Source organism: Ostrinia furnacalis, unplaced genomic scaffold (assembly GCF_004193835.3).
Source record: "Ostrinia furnacalis isolate ACB-3 unplaced genomic scaffold, ASM419383v2 OfSCF1198, whole genome shotgun sequence".
Classification (NCBI taxonomy): domain Eukaryota; kingdom Metazoa; phylum Arthropoda; class Insecta; order Lepidoptera; family Crambidae; genus Ostrinia; species Ostrinia furnacalis.
Genome location: NW_021131437.1, coordinates 746,279 through 771,720, shown reverse-complemented (window position 1 = coordinate 771,720; position 25,442 = coordinate 746,279). Strand labels below are relative to the sequence as shown.

The 25,442-nt window shown below is 37.7% G+C and overlaps 1 protein-coding gene across 5 annotated transcripts in view; it reads left to right on the top strand.

The window, feature by feature from the left end:
- The window catches only part of Ets65A (DNA-binding protein D-ETS-3), a 96,786-nt gene extending 72,311 nt beyond the window's left edge, over positions 1–24,475 (top strand). For 2 of the 5 annotated variants that reach the window (XM_028303147.1, XM_028303146.1), the window contains exons 7-10: positions 10,204–10,251; positions 21,835–22,024; positions 22,182–22,390; positions 24,041–24,413. In XM_028303147.1, coding sequence (XP_028158948.1) covers positions 10,204–10,251; positions 21,835–22,024; positions 22,182–22,390; positions 24,041–24,165 — 572 coding nt within the window. In that variant the 3' untranslated portion in view covers positions 24,166–24,413. Of the gene's footprint in view, positions 1–10,203; positions 10,252–21,834; positions 22,025–22,181; positions 22,391–24,040 lie in introns of all 5 variants that reach the window. The other 3 variants (XM_028303150.1, XM_028303148.1, XM_028303149.1) reach the window with 3 other exon arrangements.
- The last annotated feature ends 967 nt before the right edge of the window (positions 24,476–25,442 follow it).

Genomic DNA, 25,442 nt, shown 5'->3' with positions numbered 1-25,442 from the left:
TTTGGCAAGTGCTAGAAGAAGCGCCACAACTGAACTCAACATGCTCAACTTTTGTCTTAACGTGGTCCATAATGAAATGTGAATCTTTATTTGTTTCCTTATAGAACCACATGGTGCGTGTTGGTGCCACACATTCTGTTATCCATAAAATATCCAAAAACGCTCGCCTATGTTTGCTCCAGGCCGACGTTGGCTCGGTAAACAGCGGGTCGCAAGGCAGTATGAATTTATTGAACCGCCGCGAACTTTCTGTTAGCTTGATGGACATACAAATAAAATCCTACTAATATTATAGATGCGAAAGTTTGTATGGATGTCTGGATGTTAACATGTTTGTTATTTTTTCACGCAAAAACTACACAACGGATTGTGATGAAACTTTACAGTATTATTATTTATAACCCAGAATAAAATATATCCTATAATTTATGACGATCTGTGACAAACTAAATTTCACGCGGGTGAAGCCGCGGGCTAAAGCTAATGCACTACATTTTTATGTAGTTTTTGTTATTACAACATGAATAGGTAAGTTAACGGCTCTACCAAAATTGGTTCCATACGAGTATATAAAAATGTATTACAAAGCGCTGCTATTAAACTACTCATTAAATATTATTGACTAGTTTAGTTGCTACATTCTGAATACATTAATTGTTATCTTGTAGGTTGTAAGCTAGATTCACCGTCCCAACACTCCACACCAAACTTTTACAGTTGTACAATATTGGCAGCACATCATTCGTCCAACATTTGCCACGGCACAATTATCCCCGAACAGCAAAACCAATTCCAACCGTCGCGAAACGAGCGAGTTTATCGAATCCGAATCGATCATACAGGACAATCGAGTCATAACTCGAATAAGCAGAAACAGAAGCATACGCCCCACCAATTTGAGGCAAATGGAAACGTAATGGCTTTCGACAATTCTATTTGGGATCAATCTGTAATTTTGTTACGGACAGGTGTTCCGCTTTCCGAGGTTTAGTGACGTTGATGTTTCGGCACATCAAATTAAACACGGTGCTTATGATATGGTAACAAGTGCGATTTTGCAACGAAAATATTCGACGTCGATTGCACTACCACAAGCGGTGACAATTTTTGGATGTTGTTCGACATCTGATTTGCCACTCAACCGATACTGAGGATTCAACAGTTATTTTCTAACCTTAAAAGGTCCGAAGCCAATCAAGGAACTTTAACATTTTGTAGTAGGTTAATGTGCAGTAGGCTGATTAGCAAACAGGCTTGTAAGATTGTGTTACGTCACTCCAACAATTATTTGGCATTAGTTTCTTAGGTTTTCTTTTCCTTCTTATAGTCCAGTCATTACGTACATTCAAAAAAGAAAATGAATTTGCGCTTCTAATTTTTTAATATGTTGTAGGGGATACCTAGAAAAGCTTAACTTGAGATTGTCGACCAAACTTTCCTAGGAGCTTTCGCCGCCATGTTGAAAAAAGGGGTAAAATTTGTTTTTCGGCAATAACTCGGCTATCCGATGAGACTCGAAAATTTTTGTAGGACACTTTTTGTAGCTTTCTTTGTGCTCTACAATAACGCCCGAACCATTTTTAGCGTATCATGCATCGTTATCGAGATATCGATCGATAAAGTCAAAATTTTGGACACAAATTATTTCGGAATAATTAAATAATTAACGTCAGATACGTACAACATAACTTCGAAGGAAAGGTTGCAATCATATTCGACGGTTATCCGACTGATATGACACTCGCTGGAACGAAAACTTCGGAAAGAGTACGACGTTCGAGAAAAAACCAATCGCCGGAGTTCACATTCGATGAGACAACTACTCCAAAAGTTAGCCAGGAGAAGTTTCTCACAAGGGATCAAAACAAGAACCAACTAATACAAATGCTTTGCCGTTACTTAAAAAAAAGTAATTAAAAAGTAATTAAAAGTAATTAAATTTTACTTTTTACTTTTTAATTAATTATTTAATTATTTCGGAATTTTTCATATTTATTAAGACCCAAAGAAAAAAAAAGAAAAAAACAAAAATTGTGTCCAAAATTTTTGACTTTATCGATCGATATCTCGATAACGATGCATGATACGCTAAAAATGATTCGGGCGTTATTGTAGAGCACAAAGAAAGCTACAAAAAGTGTCCTACAAAAATTTTCGAATCTCATCGGATAGCCGAGTTATTGCCGAAAAACAAATTTTAAGCGTTTTCCAAGATGGCGGCGAAAGCTCCTAGGAAAGCTTGGTCGACAATCTCAAGTTAAGCTTTTCTAGGTATCCCCTACAACATATTAAAAAATTAGAAGCGCAAATTCATTTTCTTTTATTTGCCTTTTTTTCGGACGAAATGACTGGACTATTAGCTAATTAATACCTACAACATAACGAATGAAACAACTGACTGTTGTCACTAAAGTTCGAAGTCAAACAAAAGAAGATCGTTTTTAAACTAACGAATCTCAACCCCTTATTACAAAAAGTTAAACTCTTTCCGAACTCTAGTTTATATAGAGTGTCTTTATAAACCAGTGTTCATCCCGGGCTGTCAAGTCTTCCTTTAAGACTGTGCTCACACTAATTGAAGATCAGTTTTCCGACTCCTAAAGAAGAGTTCAAAACCCTACTCAATAGATTACTTAGTTTGTGCATTTTTCTCACGTCCCACCGATCATCCATCACCGTTCGATCCCCTTAGCCACCCTCGATTTAACATTTATTGTGAATATTCCCTGATTTGAACCGTCGACAAGCGGGGGCTGTCGTCTATTAACTATTAGCCATTATGGTAATTCGCGAGTTTTGATATGGGCAATCGTTTAGGAGTAACGTAAAAACTGGTGATGGATGTTAAAATGTCTGGATAAATGCAGTATCAACACAATACTGAGTCAACATTATTTTTATTTATAATTTTATTACAAAAAGAAAAGTAAGTCGCAAGTATATTACTTTGAATCTGCCTAATTCTTGTAGAATCTATCTGATACTGATATCATTAAGCTAATATTACAATAACTTATTAGTAATCTCTGATATTACCAATATAATACATACAAAAACATGAAGCAAGTAATAAAACACTGTTAAATGAAATAAATGTAACTACCTACATAGTTTTGCCATGAAAATGTGTATTCCTACTATACAAAGAAGCTTGCAATCCTCAAAAATCAAAATATCAATCAAAATCAAAAGTATTTATTCAGTTTAGACCACAAGTGGCACTTATGAACGTCAAAATCCTCATGGATTGTGATATCATTATAACATGGCTTAACCGCAAGCAAAATGTATCAACGAAAATAAAATTTCCAGCACTCTTTGCATTCCAAATACAGACATCAGAAGTAGGATAAAGTTTATTCGCACGTTCGGAAAGAAAAATGATATCCTGAAAGAATACGCTCGCGTAAAAATCTGTAAAGTACGGTACTTCAAACGCGATACTCGTCCTACAGTGGAGTTACACACGGTGGGTACAACTTGGATTCCAGAAAGTCTTGTAACGTAGAGCACACAACTGACGTCACCTGATTCAATATTGCAAGATATGCAATGGAATCCAGAAAGTCTTGTAACGTAGAGCATCACCTGATTCGATATTTCGTGCAAGATATACAAGACATTTCGTGGTTCGTTCGTTTCAGCCAAATGAAGTCCACAGCTGGACAAAGGCCTCCCCCAAGGATTTTCACAACGTGGAACGTGCTGACCACGTGGATATCAAGGCAAAACCCTGCATGGGAAAGAAATGCACTGCCTTTGGTTCAGTCCGAGCCAGTTGTAAAGATCTTAAAAGTAGGTACACTAAAACTTAATTTAGATCCATAAATGTTTAATTTATGACAGACAGATAAAGATAAACAGAACTGACTTTCCATGAGAGCCCACGATATGCGATTCTACTGTGGCCTGTCGGGTCTCAATCAAAGTTGATCACTTGAACACGAAGAGCGAAAAAACGAACTCTCGCTGAGGCGGCATTGAGCCATCCTGTTGCCATGTGGAAACATGTCATTATCGGGCGTGCTTCGAGTTATCAGGCACCAGTGGGGTTACCTCCTAAACGTTATTCGAAGTTTCGAATGTTGCCATCCCTCTCCCGCTAAGCAAAATGCCAGCACGAGTGACAGTGACAGATAGATCCGAAACTTCGAGTAGCCCATAAGGCTCGACTGCTTACTTGTTCACGCTAAGAAAAGTCGTCGGGCCTACGCAAGAATTCGTGTCGTTTCTACACACAAAATTCTTATCTTGTCTGCGGCAGACACGGTGAGATTTCTTAGCTTGTACAAGAAGCCTTAATTGGCTGTTTAGCCCACTTTTACTTTACGTGCCATAGTGCTGAAAATCGTTTTACTTCCAAGCCAATCAGGCTGATACAAATCGGTAATGTTTTAGCGAATCTTACACTTNATTTTCTATTTTTGTTTTGATTTCTTTACTTTTGTTAATTGAGGACAGTATGTATTCTTCTAGATCATTATAGTTGCTAAATTCAAGTTGTTCCTCCTGCATATAATTATATAGTTTTTTGTAATCCGTGGAATTATACTGTGTCTTTTTCAGCTTCGGGGGTTTAGTCTTCTTAATTTCGACATAGATTTGTTTGTGATCTGACAAACTAGAATCTACTGTTGCCAAGTGAACATTAGCATCTGGAAGGTTAGTCAAAACGTGGTCGATTAAGCTGTGTGTAGTGGCTGTTTCTCTTGTGCAAAACTGTTTTGTAATACGGTTCAGAATTGAGTATCCAGATTCCTGAAGTAGTGATTTATAGTGTTTTGTTTTATTATCTGCTCTATTCAACAAGTCTATGTTGAAATCACCAAACACTAGGCTTCTTTTGTGCACTTGCAATTGTTGTCCAAAGTTATCCAGGAACTCCGAGAAATTTGTGTCGCCAGGGTTGTAGACCAGTCCGACATCCAGTGCAAATCTTTCGAGATGAACCCACAGATAATTATTTCCTCCCACGTATGCAGCATGAAGAGGGGTATGATTCAAACTGTCGTGTACATAAGTTGAGACACCTCCACCTCTCTTGTTGTTCCTTATGTTAAAATAGTGCGTGTAGTTATCCAGTGTAAATATTTTTGCTTCTTCTTCTGTGGTGATCCATGTTTCGGTGAGAAGTATAACATGGATAGTAGTAGGTATGGATCGAAGAATGCATTTTAACTCGTCCAATTTGCCAGGCCTTCGAATACTTCGTACATTGGCATATAGAAAGTTCAGACGGAATCTTGAAGAGATGAGATTTTCGTATGTGTCCAAGACTTGGTATGTGATATTTTTGTGAGATTCATAAGTGACTGTAGAATTCAGTTTTTTTTAGGTTGATTTTTGATGATTTTTGGGGTGCCTCTAATGTACTTTATTGTTAGGTTGGTTTCTCCAGCCTCAAGTCGTTGATTCAGTTCTGTTTTAGTTTCATTGTATATTTTTTTCTGCATTGGCGTCTGGTCCGTAAATAACTTGAAGGAGGTGTCTAATTTAGTTTTATTTTTAAGTAATAGCCTAGGAGTGTCTGGATTAGCGAAGCAAACTTTGATATGGCGATTTCGCTCTTTGGTATATTTCCCAATCCGAATAATTTGCTTCGGTTTTGGACAGTTGTCGATGACACTGTTGAGAATCTTCAACACCTCCTGTTGATCATTTTGGCGTCTTTGGTTGCCATCTGTGTCGTAAGGCTCTGGTATGCCAGAAATGATGATATTATTCATTCTGTTGTTACGGTCCTGAATTTCCATAACTATTTCCTCGTTCAGAATATTTGAAGATTCAGATGTCGGCTTTTTTTGTAGTAAGTCAGATTCCAATGTTTGTAGTTTTTCTTGTGTAGTTGTTAGTTTATCAGAAACTTGAACAAAACCGGTCTCAATATTTTGCATTTTCACTTCACTGGCGCTTACTTGATTATTTAGTCTTGATAATTCAGATTTGATATTATTTTGCTCAGTGACAAGAGCCGAAGTCGAGTGTTTTATTTCTAGCATCTGGTCTTTTATATCATTAATGTTTTGTTTTATACTTTCCGTTGTTACATCCTGTTTGCCACTGATTTTTTCGAGTAGTTCTGTCATGCGACCAAGTTCCTTACGCAATCCAGCTATCTCCTCTTTACAGTCACACTCTTTCTCAGGTTGTTTTCTTTTCCTTTGAGTAATATTTTCGAGTTCAACATTAGACAGATTTGTTAGGGATCCCGTTCTTGTAGGAAGTGACCTTGTTGGGGAGTGTTGGACATTCATTTTTTCGTTTCGGTGAAATTCACTTACGAACTTTTGTCTGTCGTGCGTTGATATGATGACTGTGCGTGGTTCGTATTCGCCTTTTCGTTCCGTTTCGGCGCAGTGTGGGCAGTTACCGGATTCGTATAAAAGACAGAGTCGAAAAATTGCAGCGGATCGTTCTAGCGGGGGTGCCTCGCGGGTGTGATGACTTCGCCGCAAGCAGTGCCACAATAACAAATGTCTTAAGCGAAGTTACACTGTCCAATTCACTTAACACGTTATTAAGTTGAGTCAAGGCACATTTCACTAAAAACTGTTATTAAAATTTTTGTAACTAACGATGTACGCGTCTGCTTCGTTTGACCACTGGACGACTCACTTACGTACGAGTACCTACATAATAAACTTAACTAGAGTAGGTAGGTACCTAATGTAAGTAACGCTAATCTGGGAAACCCTATAATACAAGTTCCGAGATTTCTTTCCTTACTCTCTATACTTATAATTTACCCACCCACATGGTTTTTAAGCAATTTAGCTTTATAGAGAAAATCTTGCCAGTTTTCTTTATTAATTTCTTGACTCTATCGTAATAACTGTACAAACTTTTCAATAATATTAAGAACTAGCTGACCCGGCGAACTTCGTACCGCCTTAGCGTAGAGATTTTCTTAATATTTTTTTCCGTAAGAACCATCCTTGGACTTCCACAAACATTTAAAAAAAAGAATTATCGAAATCGGTTCAGCCGTTCACACGTGATGCCGTGACAACGCGAAACGGGTTTCATTTTTATATATATAGATAAATCTATACTCTATACTAATATTATAAATGCGAAAGTAACTCTGTCTGTCGGTCTGTCTGTCTGTCTCGCTTTCACGCCTAAACCACTGAACCGATTTTGATGAAATTTACCATAGAGATAGTTTGAGTCCCGGGAAAGGACATAGGATAGTTTTTATCCCTGTGACAGACAAAATTCCACGCGGGCGAAGCCGCGGGAGGAAAGCTAGTATTTTAATAAACACATTTCACAGTGGCCTAAACCGCTCACATTCTGTAACTAGTGCCATGCATAATGTGTTAAACTTTAAACAGCTGTTTCCTTTGCGTTATGCAAAATATCAAAGCCGCCTCAAAAACTAACGAATGGTGCCTAATGGGAAGAAAATGTTTCCTGCAGATTAAAATTTTAATTTCAAATAATATGTTACAGGTATTCACGGTGCCGTGCTAACAATGTTGTATTAAGCGATGAAAGTGCAAGTTAAAACTTACATTATGGCTAACATTAACATACTCGTATTATTGTTTAAGCGAAAAATGTTTTTGAATTCCTTTTATGTTTTGACTGCTTCTCATTTACATTACGTGTTTATTTAGAATACTCGTAGCTACAACTATTTTGAAGACAGTAATGAACGAACTTACTTTCAGAAACGTATACCGCCATCTCACCTTAATGTATTTCTAGCCACGCCCGTTGGTTATAGCTCTATTTTTTAATAAATAAATAAATAAATCACAGTTAGATGTCCATAGCTGAACACAGGCCTTCTCCAATGATTTCTATATCGCCTCATTAGTAGCAGCCTGCATCCAGCGCCTTCCAGCTTACCTTTATGAGGTAGTCGGTCCACCCCCACCAACTTCTCAACGGATGTTCATACCTTGGATTTGCAACCTTTAGAAATAAATTGGCTACTGCACACTGGCCAATTTTCCTGTGTCCTGCTTCTTGACAGTTCACATATAATTAAACTGCAATCTCAAACTGCTACAACAATGCCATCGCAGCCGTTGACAAGAGCATAATTGAACCCTCACAAAAAACTATAACGAATCGAGACAAGGGGCGCAAATTCGTCACAGCTCCCCGGTTTATAACCCAGCAGCTAACTCGAGTGTCGTTAATATACTACTTTATTAAATTAACAAAGCCGCAAGCGCTTTGTTTCAATTTGAATGAAATAGTAAAGAGAATTATTACTTGTATTAGCATAGCGAGCGGGGTTACGTGCGAGCATGAAGTAGCGACGCGAGAGATGCGTGGAGTTTACGGTGTTTTTATGGTCTGAAATGCAGGATTGTTGTGACGACTTTTGCGTGAAATTCCCCCTGTATATTAAGACAGAAAGCTAGTTAAATAAACAGAGAAAAACATAGAGGTGTTAACTAAACTCGAGTTTATTACTGCTTACTCAAAATCGTCACCATGCCGCCTCTACGTGGAAAGCCTCTAGGCTTAAAAGATACTGAAAAACAGTTGGGTTTAATAAAAAAACTTTTACGCCCTTACTAATAAAAGTTATAGGTGTGTTGAAACTATGGTTGAAACCTAATTTAAAGTGACTTTAGTATGGAAATGTAATTTTAAAGTACTCGTTCAACATAACTTTTTATTAATAAGACGGTGGTTACTGTTTATTTTCCATTGCCAGAAATCATTATACTCGTAGTTAAATCTACATTGTTCATATCTTGTGATTGAATCGTATTCATTGAAAATGTATGATGGATTTCTATAGAGATTTCAGTCATGGATAAATGTATGTTCTTGAAAAGCTTTTAAAATTAATAGTAAGTGGCAATATGCCGCCCATTGTTATATCAGCGAGTTATTCAACGTGTAATATAAAATCACTCAGGTACTCGTATGAATGTTGACACATTTTGTACTTAGTCATGGATAGGAAGTTAATTGAATAGGTACAGTTAATTTGTACTTAACTGTTAGGCTGGGTTACACCATCTTAGTTTAACTTTAACAAACGTCAAAAGTCTGTCAAACTCCATACAAAATACACCAGTTGTGGTTATAGTCACGGTTAAATTTTGTATGTTGTTTTTATGTAACTAAAAAAAATAAGATTTGTATTCCATAAACTATTTTACTTTCTGGAAATATGGTAAAAATCATGGTGACTTTATCGTATAAAAAATAACAGTAACGATTGGAATTTGACTCAAATTAAATACTAGGCAATAACGACAGCAGTAGGTACCTATAGGTTTAGTCTCGAAGTATAATTAGCTTCAATTTTAGCTTCTAAACACTTTTTAATCTACCCTCTGTCTACTGCTGACTCTAACATTGAACGAACTTGCAATACAGTCTCAATAGTATCGTTTGCTTCAATTTTAGAGCTTCTAAACTCTTTTTAATCTACCTACTGACAGCGCGGACAAGACAGCTGCACTTATCTATGTAAATACAAGACCCCCCTCATTGCGGCTGCTTGTAATGCAATCTATGCAGTGTATCTAAATTTTTTCGGTTGGCTATGTTGTTGGTACGGTCGCCATGGAAACTGTATCTTTATGATGCCTAGGCTATCTAAAAGCCTTGGGGTAGGCTAAATAGTCGTAATTAGGCTTCAAGGTCAATTTTTAGGGTTCCGATTTGGTCTAATCGTGCTAGACTTAGACCAAGCGCAGACCATCGATTTTTAGTTGGCTGATAGTTGTGCTCGCTTTTAAATTGTATGAAGAATCGGCCAAATCAAATCGGTGTAATGTGCGCACTTCCATACATGCCCATACTGATCAACTGCCCGACTAAACTATCGGCCGACAAAAAATCGATGGTCTGCGCCTAGGCTTAGGCTGAGTTGCACCAACTTACTTTAACCGTAACTTTAACAATAACCGGTGCTTTTTGTATGTACATAGTTTGACAGATTATTCTTATTGTTACGGTTAAAATAAGGTGGTGCAACTCGCCTTTATATTGATTGTGGTTATTTATACCTCGACATATCTCTTGAAGTTAACATGTTTGATTATTTCATTTTCAGGATTCAAAGCACTGTCCTTTTTCAATCAATTTGAGTACTACTGAGATCAAAGTCTCTTTCTCTTTCACTCTCCATGCTGATGCAAGTGAAATGAGGCATTGAAATTGTGGTAACAAGTGCTAAATCAAAGTTGGCTTCATACGTTAACCATTCTTTTGTTGTTTCAGATCCATATCAGATGTTTGGCCCCACGAGCAGCCGGTTGGCAAACTCAGGTAAGGCAATTTTTTTAAATAATTGTAATCTCAAGCAATCTGTTATACTGCTTGTAATTTTTACCCGGCATAGTGTGTCCACAAGGTGGACCGACAACCTGATAGAGGTAGCAGGAAGGCGCTGCATGCAGGCCGCTACAAACTGTGCGATGTGGAAGTCATTGGGGGAGGCCTATGTTCAGCAGTGGACGTCCTGTGGCTGAAATGATGATGATGATGATGATAATGATAGTGTGAATATGTAATACTAAAAATGCATATAGCGGCTAGTAGTTTTACTATGAGTTAGCATTAAACGTAATCGCTAGCGAGTGCGTAAAATATGTAATACAACAAGCTAGCGGCCGCCCGCGGATCTTGAAAACGGTGATATTTTTACTAGGGTCAAAATTAGACGTTAGGGAGACCATGGCGAGGCCTATCGGTGGTTACAAGGTTATCGATTGTTTTCGGGACACCCTGTATATTTAGATTAGGGGCGTTGCAAGCTCTTGGTTAGCCACACAGAACACCATAACCTATTCATGTCTGCTATAAAAAAGTTAAGTACCATGATCTAAAGGGCTAGTCATCTCATAAAGTTCAATGACCCGTCCACGGGGACCACCGTGACGTGACCCCTGTGGCGCACACGCGAGATCCCGATAAACTACCCGACTTAGATTACCGGTTCGAACNAGTGTGGGTAGTTACCGGATTCGTATAAAAGACAGAGTCGAAAAATTGCAGCGGATCGTTCTCGCGGGGGTGCCTTGCGGGTGTGATGACTTCGCCGCAAGCAGTGCCACAATAACAAATGTCTTAAGCGAAGTTACACTGTCCAATTCACTTAACACGTTATTAAGTTGAGTCAAGCCACATTTCACTAAAAACTGTTATTAAAATTTTTGTAACTAACGATGTACGCGTCTGCTTCGCTTGATTACTGGACGACTATATCTTTTCCGATTATAATGATAATTTAATAAATAATATAAGCCTGCCTGAACTCAATTTAAAGAAATTAAGTTATTTTTCTCATAAAATGCCACATTTAATAGATTTCAATCGATTTTCATCAGTTACTAAATTAATTCGCACCGTTGCTTATGTACTCCGCTTTATAAACAAGATGCGCTTGCGAGCGAAGGAACACCATAGTGAAAAAACAAGTTCCTTGTCAGTCGACGAGCTAAATCGATCAGAGCGCGTCGTCTGTAAACTTGCACAGTTACAGTCGTTTCCTCATGTTTACGAGTGCCTAAGGAACGGAGTGTCAGTTGATAAGTGTGACAAGGATGAGAGGAAACGTGTGTTAGGACTAAATGTGTTCCTAGATGAAGCTGGACTAATTCGAATCAGAGAAAGATTAGGTAATTCTTCAAGTTTTGAATACGATAAAAAACATCCAATTCTACTGTGCAGTAATAATCGTTACACTATGTTGCTTTTTAGGGACGCACATGTGAAATTAATGCACGCAGGCCCACTTCTACTAATATCACACATGCGTGAATGTTACTGGCCTCTCAAAGCAAGGAATTTGGCAAGAAAAATCGTTAGTGAATGTGTGATTTGCACCAGAAACAAAGGTAAAACTTTATCACCTATTATGGGGAATTTACCTAGTGCTCGCGTAGAACCTGGATACCTCTTCATACGTTGTGGTGTAGATTATGCTGGGCCAGTGATGATATTATTATTCTATGGTATGAGTGAAAATATTATGGTAATGTTTAGGGATAAAAGTGTTATGATAAAAAACAGTAGGAGTTTAAATATATTTACATAAATGATATTATTGATTACAATTTTCGGAAACATGAGTGTTATGAACATCGCCGGTAGCACTACAAATAGTATGAATGAAAACTTTAGGATGAAAAATTTTAGGAAGAGTGATCATTCGGATTTAAAATCGTTAGGAAGAACAATTTCGGGTAAATAACTTTAGGTGAGCCAATATGGACCCCTAAGCGACACTATCATTTTTACAAGGAGTATTCAACAAAATACTGTACAAAACAATAATATCAACTGTAGCCCTCATCTTTTAGTTTCAGTAAAAAGGTCGACCAAACGATACACATCGAAATTGTTCGGACACTAAGCCTTCCAGACATGAGATAGTTTGTCTAACACTCGATGTCTGGCCATGGCCTTGTTAGCTCTCCAACTTTGACGGACTCCGTAAACTTGAACCAATGACAGAGCACTACACAACCGGATAAATCCGGTTAAACGTCCGAGACAAATTAAATGCCGCTGAGCAAAGCTTGTTCATGTTGGAATAGTTTGAATTCGCATTGAACAAAGGAAACGTTAGTGAACATTTATGTTAGGAAGTCTAATGCCCGTTTTCACCATCAATCCCTATTATATATTAAAAATATATTATAATATATTTTTAGTGACCCCTATGGCAACACATAACAGGAATTTTGTTTTCATAGGGGTCACTTCAAAATTAGGGATTCATGGTAAAAACGGGCATAAGCTTTTCTTACTTAGGAAACGCTTACTTATTAGATAATAATTCAAGCCTGGAATTCTGTCCTGAGTGAGCACAGTTAAAACAATTTCAACTTATAAAGAAGCGTGGTCTAGGTTTTAGGCCCTTTATGAAACAATACTCAGAACTAAATTAGCCTGAGCTTTGAATCTTGATAGAGTAAACTAATTTATATGGCAATTTAATAAGGCTCTGAAAAACTATCGTTGAAACTTAAGTTTTTTGAACGTGTCTCTTTTACCTTCTTTTATCCGGAAGTTTAAGAAGTTTAAGTCGTATGCAAGGTCACCCTACTAAGTAGTGGGGCGAAACGGCAGGTGGACTTATGTAAATTAGAGATATTATGTCGATATTAAGATCGACGCGTGTGTGATAGATTTTTAATGAAGTTAGAATCGTGTACGGTAAACTGTATTTATTTGAATTTGAATTCATTAATGCAAGTGGCTGTTCTTTACCTTTTGATATCTCTGTAGACGAAATTTCTGGGAAAATATGTTTGCGTTGCGGTCTAAGGTCATAATTCCCTAAATGACCTCTACATTCATCATCTGATATACCTCTCCCTCCCACCAGCTGAAGGAATGTCGAAGAGTGAAAGAGATAAATAGAGCAGAATCTCTGTCTCCTAATCCTGGATCATGACATTTACTCTTCTTTGATTCAGACCTTACATACGACCCCCATCTAAGAGCCAATGTACTAGCTACATAAATCACAGCTCCCACTACCCTTCAAGTAACTTAAAAGATGCATTACGATAGGGCAACAAGATTTTCCTGCATCTGAGGATGGAATGGAAATGGAACTTCATAAAAGTAAAAAGTCAAAGTCAGTCTTACCCCATCATCAATATAATTTACCCTTAAAATTAAAATTAACAACCCTACCTTATAATCAAAGGTACCGATGACTGATAGTATTAAAGCTGTTCACGACTATCAATACAAACTAAAAATCAGTTCGGAACCATCAATGTTAATTATCTATACACATTACATCACCCCATTTGACATTTAAATCTGTGTAATTTACAACCAATAAATCTTGCCTTTTCACGTCGATTTAGTCGGTCATAATGTATAGATATAAGGTTTGGAATTGCATAAAAATATAGGGTGTTTGAATGGTAATAGTAAAGACAATTAAAGGCACGTGTCGGCCCTAATTATTAGGGCCGGTTCACACGGCCGCGCCTCGCGATTTACCTGTCATTTGACTTGCGTTTAGAAAGGGCGGTGTGCACACGCAACGGCGTTCCCACTAAGATAGCGGAGTTAAAAAAGAATTGTGAGCGCAGCCGTATCAGTGGTTGTAATCGGGGCAAGTTTTCACAAGTGCGTGGGGGCATGATTCACTTTGAATCGTTGCCATGTAATGCCGTTTATTATCATTTTCAGTGCCAGTATTGTCGCTACATTCGCCTGTATTTTTTTGTACCCCAGAATATTTTTCTATGATCTAGAAAGAAAAACTACTAAGTAGAATTGAAAATTATGAAAAGCTCTTGTTGTCACAGTTCTCTTCTGCCGTCATCAAACTTTAAATACACCAATGTGTTACGTAATGTTTTTGATTTGAAACATCTGAGTACATTAACAATTATAATATGTACCTACAGTTATTGAAAAATAAAAATCTATAGGGACAAATACTTAATAATAATCCATGAAACGTTTTAGTATCTATTATCAAAAAACTATTTTGTCAGTCCCTCCCTAATGACTTGAGGCAAAACATTGAGACGATCGAGACATCAATCGCTGCCCGATGAGGCATGAGCAGGCCGAGGGTCAATCGAACTGTGATCAACAATCGACGGCATTAATCACTGCACATGCTCGTGTGCACTCCCCCTAACTACTACATGAAATTATTAATAGGTCGTTTTTCCGATTGACAATAAACTTTGTTTTATTTCTAGGAATTGAAATAAAAATCTTTAATCTTAATAAGCTTAAATCTTAATACTTAAACACACAAACACAAAACAGAGAGACATAGCTACAAGATCACATAGCGACTGTTATGCTTTTGTCACATGCAGGTAAGCTACAGGTTATTACCGCGCGCTGAGCCGCGCGGTAAAGTGATATGAAAGTTACAGAATTAATGAAATCCCAAAAAGAATCCCAAGAAGATTAAATCTGGTAATTCAAGCAAAGTCTGAACACGATTAAACGACCAATCTCCATTAATTTTCCTTCGTTTGAATCTCTAGAGTAACAGATATTCTAATGAGCAATTTTTAGCATCAGTCAAAAACTAAATTCATCTAAAAAGTCTAAAATCTCTTAATCTAAAATAACTCCAAATTGCCACTCTATGAATCACCTCGCTACGATGCCTACAAGGGAATTTTATGGGCAGGAAAATATTTCCCATACGCACATGTGTCGACCCTACTGGTTTAGGGTCGTTCCACACGGGCGATCAGTCGCTCGTGCGCACTGGCGACAAGCCTCGACAATATTGCGGACCGTGAGACACGGCCCTTACACTGCCGAGATTGCGATGTTTTACCCGATTTCGTGTATTTGTGGTTGGTAGAGCTGGGAGTGCGTGAGGCTAATGTGGGAATGACGACCCTCGATTTCTTTGTGCTATATCGATCTTTTGTTGAGGATATTTAGGTACATGATAGTGTCGATCGATAAAAATCAAGGTTGTTTAGTTAGTTTACTTTAAGGTAGCCTTTCGAATAAGCGTCAAAGACGCAGCGTCTTTAGCTTTGGTCTTGTGCCACCAACGCCACGTCACTAACTCGCTTCGAAAGGCTACCTTTAAGACCAAAGCTAAAGCTGCGTCTGTGACGCTTAGTTCGAAAGGCTACCTTAAGTTTGGCAGGGCAATCATATCGCACTTAGCCTGTTGCTATATTTGGCCATTGTGCGTTATTTGTTTCAAATTTTCCTACTCCAACCAACCCAAAACACCCCAAAAAGCGAGTAGCCTGTCACGGTTGCTATAAACTTCTTCTGGCATTAGGCTGCTAAAAGAAGCTGATAGCAACGGACAAGAATTTGAGCAAGTTCATGATCTACCACGCTCCTGCACTCCAGAATACGTCCTGCAGACCACAGCTGGACGACAGTCGACCTTGATCTCACCTGACACGTAGGATAAAATACAATGTTTACTATAAACAACATTGACCCACTTCGCAGCTTAGAGGAAACGAACCAACTATACCGTAAGCTGTCTATATGATGCACCCACTCCGCACCTTACAAGGAAACGAACCAACTATACTCAGGGATGTTATGGATATCCGTAACCGTAACTGAAACTTTCGGATATCCGAAATAAAAAAATATCCGAAACCGTAACAGTTTCGGATGTAGGCAGTTTAATTGTTTTTTGTATAACATTATTATGTAAAGGCATAAGAGCGTGATTTACCGTTATAATGCCATCTAGTATCCATTTTTATTTTTTATTACTTTTTATTCGATGTAAAGTATGCGGCCATGAATGAACCGTGTTGGACAACTATTGCAAATTGCATTCTAATGCCCAGATGTCCGTAACCGTAACCGAAACTTTCGGATATCCGAAATAAAAAAATATCCGTATCCGTAACCGAAACCGGTATAATATTATTCCTATATCCGAAACCGTATCCATAACCGAAACAACATATCCATAACATCCCTAAACAATACTGTATCTGTAAGCTGTATCGTGCATAATGCAGTCCCTTTGTGCTAGATAGGTTCTCAAAAGTAAATTAGCAGGCGCGGATGGGATGATGGCAAAATCGTTCGCGGCTTTGTGCTTTGACAGTCCCAATATTGAGGGTGGGCGGGAGAAGTGAGATTTTTAAAGAATATTAGCAATTGTAAATACAAATCTATATTTATAAAAGCGAAAGGTCACTGATTGATTGACTGACTCACGCCCGTATTCACAAACTGTGCGTCCACGCGTACTATGAGGTCTCACAGTGCGCGTGGACGCACAGGGTGACACACGAACCAATCACAGAGTTCTATTCTACGCTGTGCGTTCGATTTGCTGCTTCACTTAAGCAAGCATCGTTTGTGAATACGGTTATCACTCACTCATCACGAAATCCCAGAAACTACAAGTGCTAGGAGTCTCAAATTTTCCATTGGGGTCCCTTTTAAAACGTAGGTGCTCACTAAGAAGAACGGATCCACGCGTACGAAGTCGCGGGCGGCCGCTAGTTACTAATAATCTCTTTAACCCCCCGTGACAAGCTAAATTATGCTTGTGTTACGAGTAGGAATTTAAAAGAAATATTAACAATATTTCTACTAAATATTTATATTAATAAAATCACAATTCACCATGAAATAGAGTTAAAAACCGTAAGCTCACACTGTAACTCTTTATTAATTTCTGATGTCGCCGGATATTTTACACCCTTCAACGTGAAACCATTCTACTGCTACATTTCAATTCGCATCGATAAAAAAATGATTTCAAAACGATCATTTTATTATCATGTAGGTAGATACCTATGTGTTAAATACACTCGTAATGACTTTACTTTTTGTATCTATGATGGTCCCACTGAATACGCTTGTATACCATACGCCATCTTCACATACCTACCATAATCGATTCTTAGAACTATTAGAACTGTTAGGCAGGGCCGCGCCGCCCCTGTGTGCGATGTGTGCGGCGCACACAGGCGCCAAGACAATAGGGGCGCCGCGCCGCTACTGCCACCTAATTTTTTTAAAATGGAGTATAAGTAGGTACAGTATGCGCAACATAGGCCTTGTACACAACAAAACAAATATTACGCTTATTAAACAAGTCTCTCAATATTTATATTATGTTTATTATGATTCACGTTTATGGTTTCATTTTACGCTTAGGGTTTTAGTTTACATTACTAAACGTTAAAACGGCGGCAGTTCTTTTAAACCTCAGATAAAGTACTAGTTATTTTGAACCGTAGAGGCGCCGAGTTTGTCATACATTTTTTTTATGACTATGAGTGAGTTTATGAACGCAACCCGATGCGATGCGTGCGACACAAGCGAGATGGGGTCACGGGGATTCCCCGCCACGGGGATTTTAACGAACGAGAAAACGAGATAGCCAAGCCAAAACCACAGTATACAGGGTGTTTGGTGAAAGGTTAGACAAACTTCGTGGGTGTACCTATAGGTAAGAAGGTCATTTTAAGAATAGGCTAGTTGCCTAAAAAAATTTTTTTAGTCCGTAATGTTTAATATCAAAAAATATTGGACACGTATATTTTTATTTGTCAATCTAACAAATAATTACATAGTTATGGTGCGTTGAAGTTGCGCACGACGTCACAACGTGCGGCATTTTTAAGCAAGCGTTGACGTCACGGGCCTCTTCTTATGAACTTTGGGGCGCTTTATCTCTTTAAATTTTCATTAGTTTGAAAAAGTGAAAAATACGTGTAGAGTATTTAGGGGGCGCTGTTTAATTTTTCATACAAAATTTTTCGATGACACTTTGAATACGCAACGAAACGAACTCGAAAGTTTTTCCTACTAGAGGTACTGTTCAGTTTTGGCGTTTAAATCCAGTATTTTCAGGCAGTCTAGGCCCATAGAAAGATTGGTATATCTTGAAAACTAGGGTTAGATTTTGTATATAAGACAAATTGTCAGGTGTAAAGACGTTTGTGTTTTGTTGTTATGTATTTTACACTTTTTTCGGCTTTCTGTTTGTTTAACATAGAAAGTTTCTAGCGCGAATTCGCAAATCCAGTCATCGAAGTACATATTTACACTCTTTACCTACACGAGAAGTTAGAGGTTCGTTTACGTCTTTATTTTCTCAATGTGTTTGGTAGTTGTAACATAAAATATTGGAATTGATTATGTTCTACAAATCTTAGCCTACTTCTAAACTTTCCAACCAGTTCTTCCATATTTTACAACTCCTAAGGTGTTTCTCCAGACAGCGGTAACGCGTTTTTAATTCACGCTAACAACAGTTTGACTTTCGAACTGGGTTACCTTTTTAACGGCAATCGACCGTTGTCAATCTGGCGCTTAAATTGCGCCAATAAACGGTGACGTGACACGCGATAGATGGCGCTTGATACGCCACTCGGTGTGGGAACCCGTGCTGCCACGAACGCATTTTATCTGTCTGAGATCGACCCCCACTTGACGTTACGTTAATAGACCCCCCACTCACGGAGTAGGGTGGCAACGCGGCTGCGTAGCGAATGCGACACGGTGCGAACGGTGCGAATAACACGCACCAAACATTGCAGCTACAGATTTTTGCGTGAACAATCTGTAGCTGCTGCTTGGTTACTGCTTACACAACAAAATTGACCACCGAACTAAGTGTTAACTATAACCAAACTAATTGTAGCTCACTACAGAATTATTTGTTTAATTTACACAACATTTTGTTCCTCATAACCAAAGTGTTCGGTGGTCACTTTTGTTGTGTAAGCAGTAACCAAACATTTTTTTCAGTGTATAGGTGGAACGTAAATACGTCGTTTCGGTCCCATTAAACTTATAAGATGCCTAAGCGACGGGTGCGCCAAAGTTCACCTAAATTTTCAACTCCGAAAATTGGAAGTCCGAAAATGTTCTTCCTAAAATTTTTCATCCTAACAATCACAATTCCTAACTACTCTGTCTCTAATGTTCATAATTCCGAATCATTCAACTTCATAATGTCATTAGCAATAAACATCTATTATACTTTTATTTGTTCTCCTAGATTTTCTAAACATAACCATATTTTACACTATTATTCAAAGTCATATCTTTTTTGTTTAGATTTCTTTCTTTGACGATATATTAAAGTTCAAGTTTGTTGGCGTTAGCACGTATACTTGAGTCCCGCTCCAGTCATTCAGTCAAGTTCCAGAAACGAATCGGTCCTATTCATAATTATTGGTTTAGGTTAGGTTAGAACTGTGACCTTTTTTATTTGATATTAATATCGAATATGTCTTTAGTCAAATAAAATAAATTTCAGATCCAGATAATGATTGAATAGGTAATTACGAACCACCAAAGTTTAACAAAAGTACAAACCACGATAAAAAATTCAACTAAGAATTCGATTAAAAAAAAATTAAAGGTGATAATGGATTGCCAATGATCTTAAAAACATGTCTAGCTTCTCTTCTTTTTTTTAATTAGATATTGAAATTCGTCAAAAATTCAAAGTTTAGGGAAGAAAATGGAATAATAATACAAAAATTATAATTATTATAAAAGGGTCAAATGGGCGAACTTGTATTCTTAAAATGACCTTACCTATACACCCACGAAGTTTGTCTAACCTTCCGCCAAACACCCTGTATCATTTGATAGAAGGTGTAAGGTGCGCATTGAATTATTATAATTGAGTTTACTTTTTCGTAGTAGGTAATTGGCAAGCAGAACGAACGGGATTTACCTATTTAGTAAGCTAATTCCTAAGTGGTTTCCAGTTTTAATACACTTATGATAATATTATCTAAGTAGGTACTGTAAATTTAAATTCAAATTCATTTATTTGCACAGGCACATGGTACAATACAGATGTCAGATAAAAACAATCAGGTTCAACATGTTTCGTCTACAAAACATGCAAAAATTTCATAGTCAATTACTTAATACTTAAAACTGGAGAACATCTATTTTAATCAAAATTAACAATTTAAATATTCTTTAAAAATTTAAATTCGTTTTTTTATGACGATTCATTAGAAAAGAGGCGCTTCATAGGTTCCGCACACAGGCGCTGCCGGCGGTTGGCGCGGCCCTGCTGTTAGGTACCTTTAACGCCATAAGTGCCGCTATAATGTAGTTCGTTCCACCCGCTTCTAAACCGTGGATTACTCTGTAATTACAAGGTTTTTGGTTAAGTCAGAGCCTGGTAGGGGTGGTTCCCTTGTAAGTTTTGTAACTACATTATTGATGTTGGATTAAAGCTGGATATTAACGCCCGTATTCAAAAACATTACTATGAGGTCTCACAGTGCGCGTGGACGCACAGGGTGACACACGAACCAATCACAGCGCTCTATTCAACGCTGTACGTTCGATTTGCAAGCATCGTTTGTCAATGCTGGCGTTAGTTTAAGTCAGAGCCTGGTGGGGTAGAAAAAGTACAGTTACCCGGTAACCTTTGTAACTGCATTATTATTCTTGAAAAGACGAAAAGAAAGCTTCTAAAAAGATGCTGGTTTAATGCTAGATATATAATACGAGTATTCTTCCAAAAACTGACCGTGGTGTATGTGAAATCTTACGTCGAAATTCATTGTACACTGATAGTTTTTTGGATAATATACCGTGAATGTTCACCTTACAGTTTTTTTTTTGTTATTTCCATATCCTTTTCTCACATTTGAAGACTTAGATATTTTTATTGACATCCAGATTGGGTAAACTCTGCTCAATTTGAGCTGATAACGTAGTATGTCTGCTAACGTAGATTTTAGGTGGATTAGCAAACTGGGTCACGTTTGCGATCGAACGGTAACTCAGCTAGCCCTACAACTCACCGCTATAACACTGCAGACTCGACCATACACAGTCACCATCATTCATGTAAATAATATATGGATAAACAAACACGAGATATGAATGGTAGAGCCGACTGAAAACAAGTCCTTATCTAATTCTCCTTTTCTCGGTATTGTGAAGAATTTTTCAAGTGAAAAAATACGTGGTGTGCCATAACTACGCAAAAGTAAATAAAAATTGTGGAAAATGCTCAAAAGGCCGTAATTGTCACTATCCATGCTATGCACTCTGATAAAATTCTTGTTTGTTCGCTTTCGTGTGTACTTCTCGTGATAATATCTACACCTCCAACAGAGGAATCTTCTTTCCTTCTACTTTATACTCAACAGCTGTAACTTTAGCAATTGGTATAAGTGCGTTAAAAGTAATACTAAATCTATCTTTAGAAAAGCGAAAGGTCACTGACTCACTCACTCATCACGAAATCTTAGTAACTACAAGTGCTAGAAGTGTCAAATTTTGCATGGGGATTCCTTTTAGAACGTAGGTGCTCACTACGACGGGACTTTGCAAAATTCAACCCCTAAGGGGCTAAAACGGGGTCCGCGGCCGCTGGTGCTCGTATAAAAATTACTTTCTTCCTTCCAGGTTCCGGCCAGATCCAACTATGGCAGTTCCTGCTAGAGCTGCTGAGCGACTCCAGCAACGCCGGCTGCATCACCTGGGAAGGCACCAACGGGGAGTTCAAGCTGACAGACCCTGACGAGGTGGCCCGAAGGTGGGGCGAGAGGAAGTCCAAGCCCAACATGAACTACGACAAGCTGAGCCGAGCTCTGAGGTAACATAACATAGTGTAACAACTATGTTATATCAATGCTAAGCGACTTCGGGTACCCTTTAACGCTTGCGGTCTGCAGTTGCGACTTCAGCTCTAGTTCCTACTGTTTAATGCTGATTTGTGATGTAATATGAGTAATGTTTGGAAATTTGTGCAGGTATTACTATGACAAAAATATTATGACAAAAGTCCACGGCAAGAGATACGCATACAAGTTTGACTTCCAAGGGCTGGCGGCGGCGACGCAGCCCGCCGCTAGCGACCCTGCCTACAAGTACCAGAGTGATCTCTTCATGAGCTCGTACCACCACTCGGCGAAGCTCACTTCCTTTATGGCCCCCCACGCGGCCATGCCCACGACATCAGGTAAAAATGCGCGAAATGGTGCGAATGCGAGCTCAAAGCAGCAAAATGGTTTCTGTAATTTCGCCAGGTGTTGCCACCCGAAAAATTGTGGAAAACTCTTGCTTTAGCAGTCATACGTCTCGTCGCGTTATAAAGCTTTAAACTTCTCCAGGTGCCACCCACAAAAAAATTTTACTCCTGCAAAAGTACGTCTGTTTTCAAAGCTTTAAAAGTTCAGTAAAGTGTCACAGACTACGATATTTACAATATTAAAAATATCATTGTGAGGATACGATGTGGTTAAAATATTTTGGCTTAACGTATTAATTTTGACAGTAAGTTACAAAATAAATTAGTTAATTTGGAACATTTTTAATGAATCCATCGACTACGATCATTTTGTAAATCTTCATTAACTTATTTATTAAGTATTGCTAAACATAAACAGAAACAGCATTCCAAGAATCCAAACCAAACAAAAAGTCCCCAAACGTATCCGAACTAAAGTTAAAGTTATCAACCGATTTGCATCTGTAAGCACTACAAGGGTTGATATGCACCCTTCAGTCGCAGTAATCTGTATTCCGACTTAGTAATGTGCACTTTCCTGCTCAAATATTGGCTATGTCCTCCACGCCCGGTGTCGGCGACACGGCACTTGTAGCTAATGGATACAATATTAACCTGTAGGGATTCCTTTAACCCTACGTCCACAGAAATCGTTTTGCTAATCTTCCTTGTTGCGAGTTGTGTTGAAAGGGACGGTTGTTTGGTGCATTTTTTTATATTAATGACAATAGTCAATCATTTGATTTACTTTTTGAGTAGGTACTTACATTTTCAGTAAAATTTTGATGAAAATTTCGTACAATTATTTTTCATATTAAAAACGTTTTAAAAAATTCAGATTTATGTGTAATAATCATTTCTCGCTTAAATATTGTTGAAAACACACTTAAAGAACAATCAAGACATTTATTAATGTGTGGGATTTTTCTTAAATTTTTGTTTATACCGAAATGTGCCAAACAGCCACAACTAATAATATTTATCCTTCACAAAAAGTTGTGATTTTTAAGGTGTTGTACTGTTTTACTTTCAGCTTTACGTAGAAAATATTTTTTTTATTTTATTTACGGAATTACTTACTTTGAGTAACTTTAAAAAGCAGTACCTACCTACTTGCATGCATGCGTGAATTATTTTTATTTCATTATTTGATTTTAATCTATAACTATACATTGTCTGTCACTTATACCCGTTTTAGTAGGTACTTTAAGATTTACAGGATATTATTATTATGTTTCAGTAACATTATGTACAAAATTGTGGTTTTTTATTATATTTTTACCAGATAATTGTTCCGTTTAAGATATTTTTCCTTTATTCCGTTTTTATGTAGCCATAACATGTCTCATAATCGTTTTGCCCTACCAGCGATCCGAGAACATTTGGCAAGTGCTGACAAGAAGCACCGCAACAAACTCAGCCACCACTATTTGGCGTTTAAAATAAAAAAATCTATATTCTCCATGGATAAACATTTTTAACATCTACTTATCCAACATGTGACGTTTCACTGGACTTATCCTAAAAGAATTAAACTCCATGTCCACTTGTCCAGCCTCCACGAGCACGACGCCTCCTGTCTGACTGAGCTTTTTGTTCCAGCGTCGATATTCCCGTCAGCCTCGTGGGGCAACTGGGGGGGAGGGGGCAGCAACCTGTACTCCCCCCACTCCATGGCCCCGCCCCACGTGACCTCGCATCTGGGATCCTACCCGCACTACGCATGACCAGCCGTGTAGGCACCTCAGTTGATCACGGACGACGACTAACGAATGATCTTTAAAAAATAACTTTTAGTCACTTAGTTCATGGTCACTATTAGGTCTTACGCTTTACTCAGTGCCTGAGGCATGGGGCGGCACGGAAGGGTGTTTTAGAACGTCACCGAGACTTCAAATGTGCTTGCCCCCTAGACCTAGACAAAACGCACTTTTTGATCGAATCGAAAATCAAATCCGTCAAAGCTCCATACAAAAAAGGGACTTTTCGACCACTCTGTGACTGGTTTGCGATTATAATTTGCACTTTGTCTAGACCCACAGGCCCCCTAGACAAAACGCACTTTTTGATCGAATCGAAAATCGAATCCGTCAAAACTCCATACAAAAAAGGGACTTTTCGACCACTTTGCGACTGGTTTGCGATTATAATTTGCACTTTGTCTAGACCCACAGATTTGTATGCTCCGTCATGTCATATGTCAATGTCACCCCTCTCGTGCTACTCCCATAACTCAGGCTCTGAATTAAGCGCTAGGCCTTTATTATATCAATCAAAAGTTGAGTACCTATCTTTATATGATTGTTTTCCGATATTACAGCACAATGATAACGCATTACCATAGTGACTCTCTGGAAATATCCAAAGTCTATGTTATGCAGCTATTTCCAGACAAAAACGACAGAAAATCAATAATAAAAGATATTCTAATTATAAAATCGATAATATCTGGATATTTTTAATTTAATCTGTTACATCATCTGATAATATTAATTTGATATAAGTAATTTATAACTGTTACGCAAACAAAAAGAACCACGGATCTTATAAATTCTTACCTTACGAATCTGTATTTAACATCCTAAGTCCCATTAATTTTTAAATGAGAGTCATTTAACTTATTGATTACAATATTTATCTTCTTACAAGATATCTTAAATTAGTCACATTAAAAATTCTACAATTATCTAAATAACTTTTCGCCCATATAATAAAATTTGAGTTTCTAATACAGATAGAGATACAGATTTGAAAGAGAAGACGAATTTGGATGTATTTTTTTTTTTAGCATTATATTTTAAAAGATATTATAATAATGATAAATAGAGTAAAGAAATATCGTTTTGCAACTATTTATTTTGTACAATCGGCAAGCTATTATCATGATTAATTTGAAACATTAAAACCGTATCTTTTATACGGCTAATTAAAATTGTACACTATTTGATTTTATTTTCTTTTAACTTGATATTGATAACCCGAAAACCTTACACTTTTCGGTTTG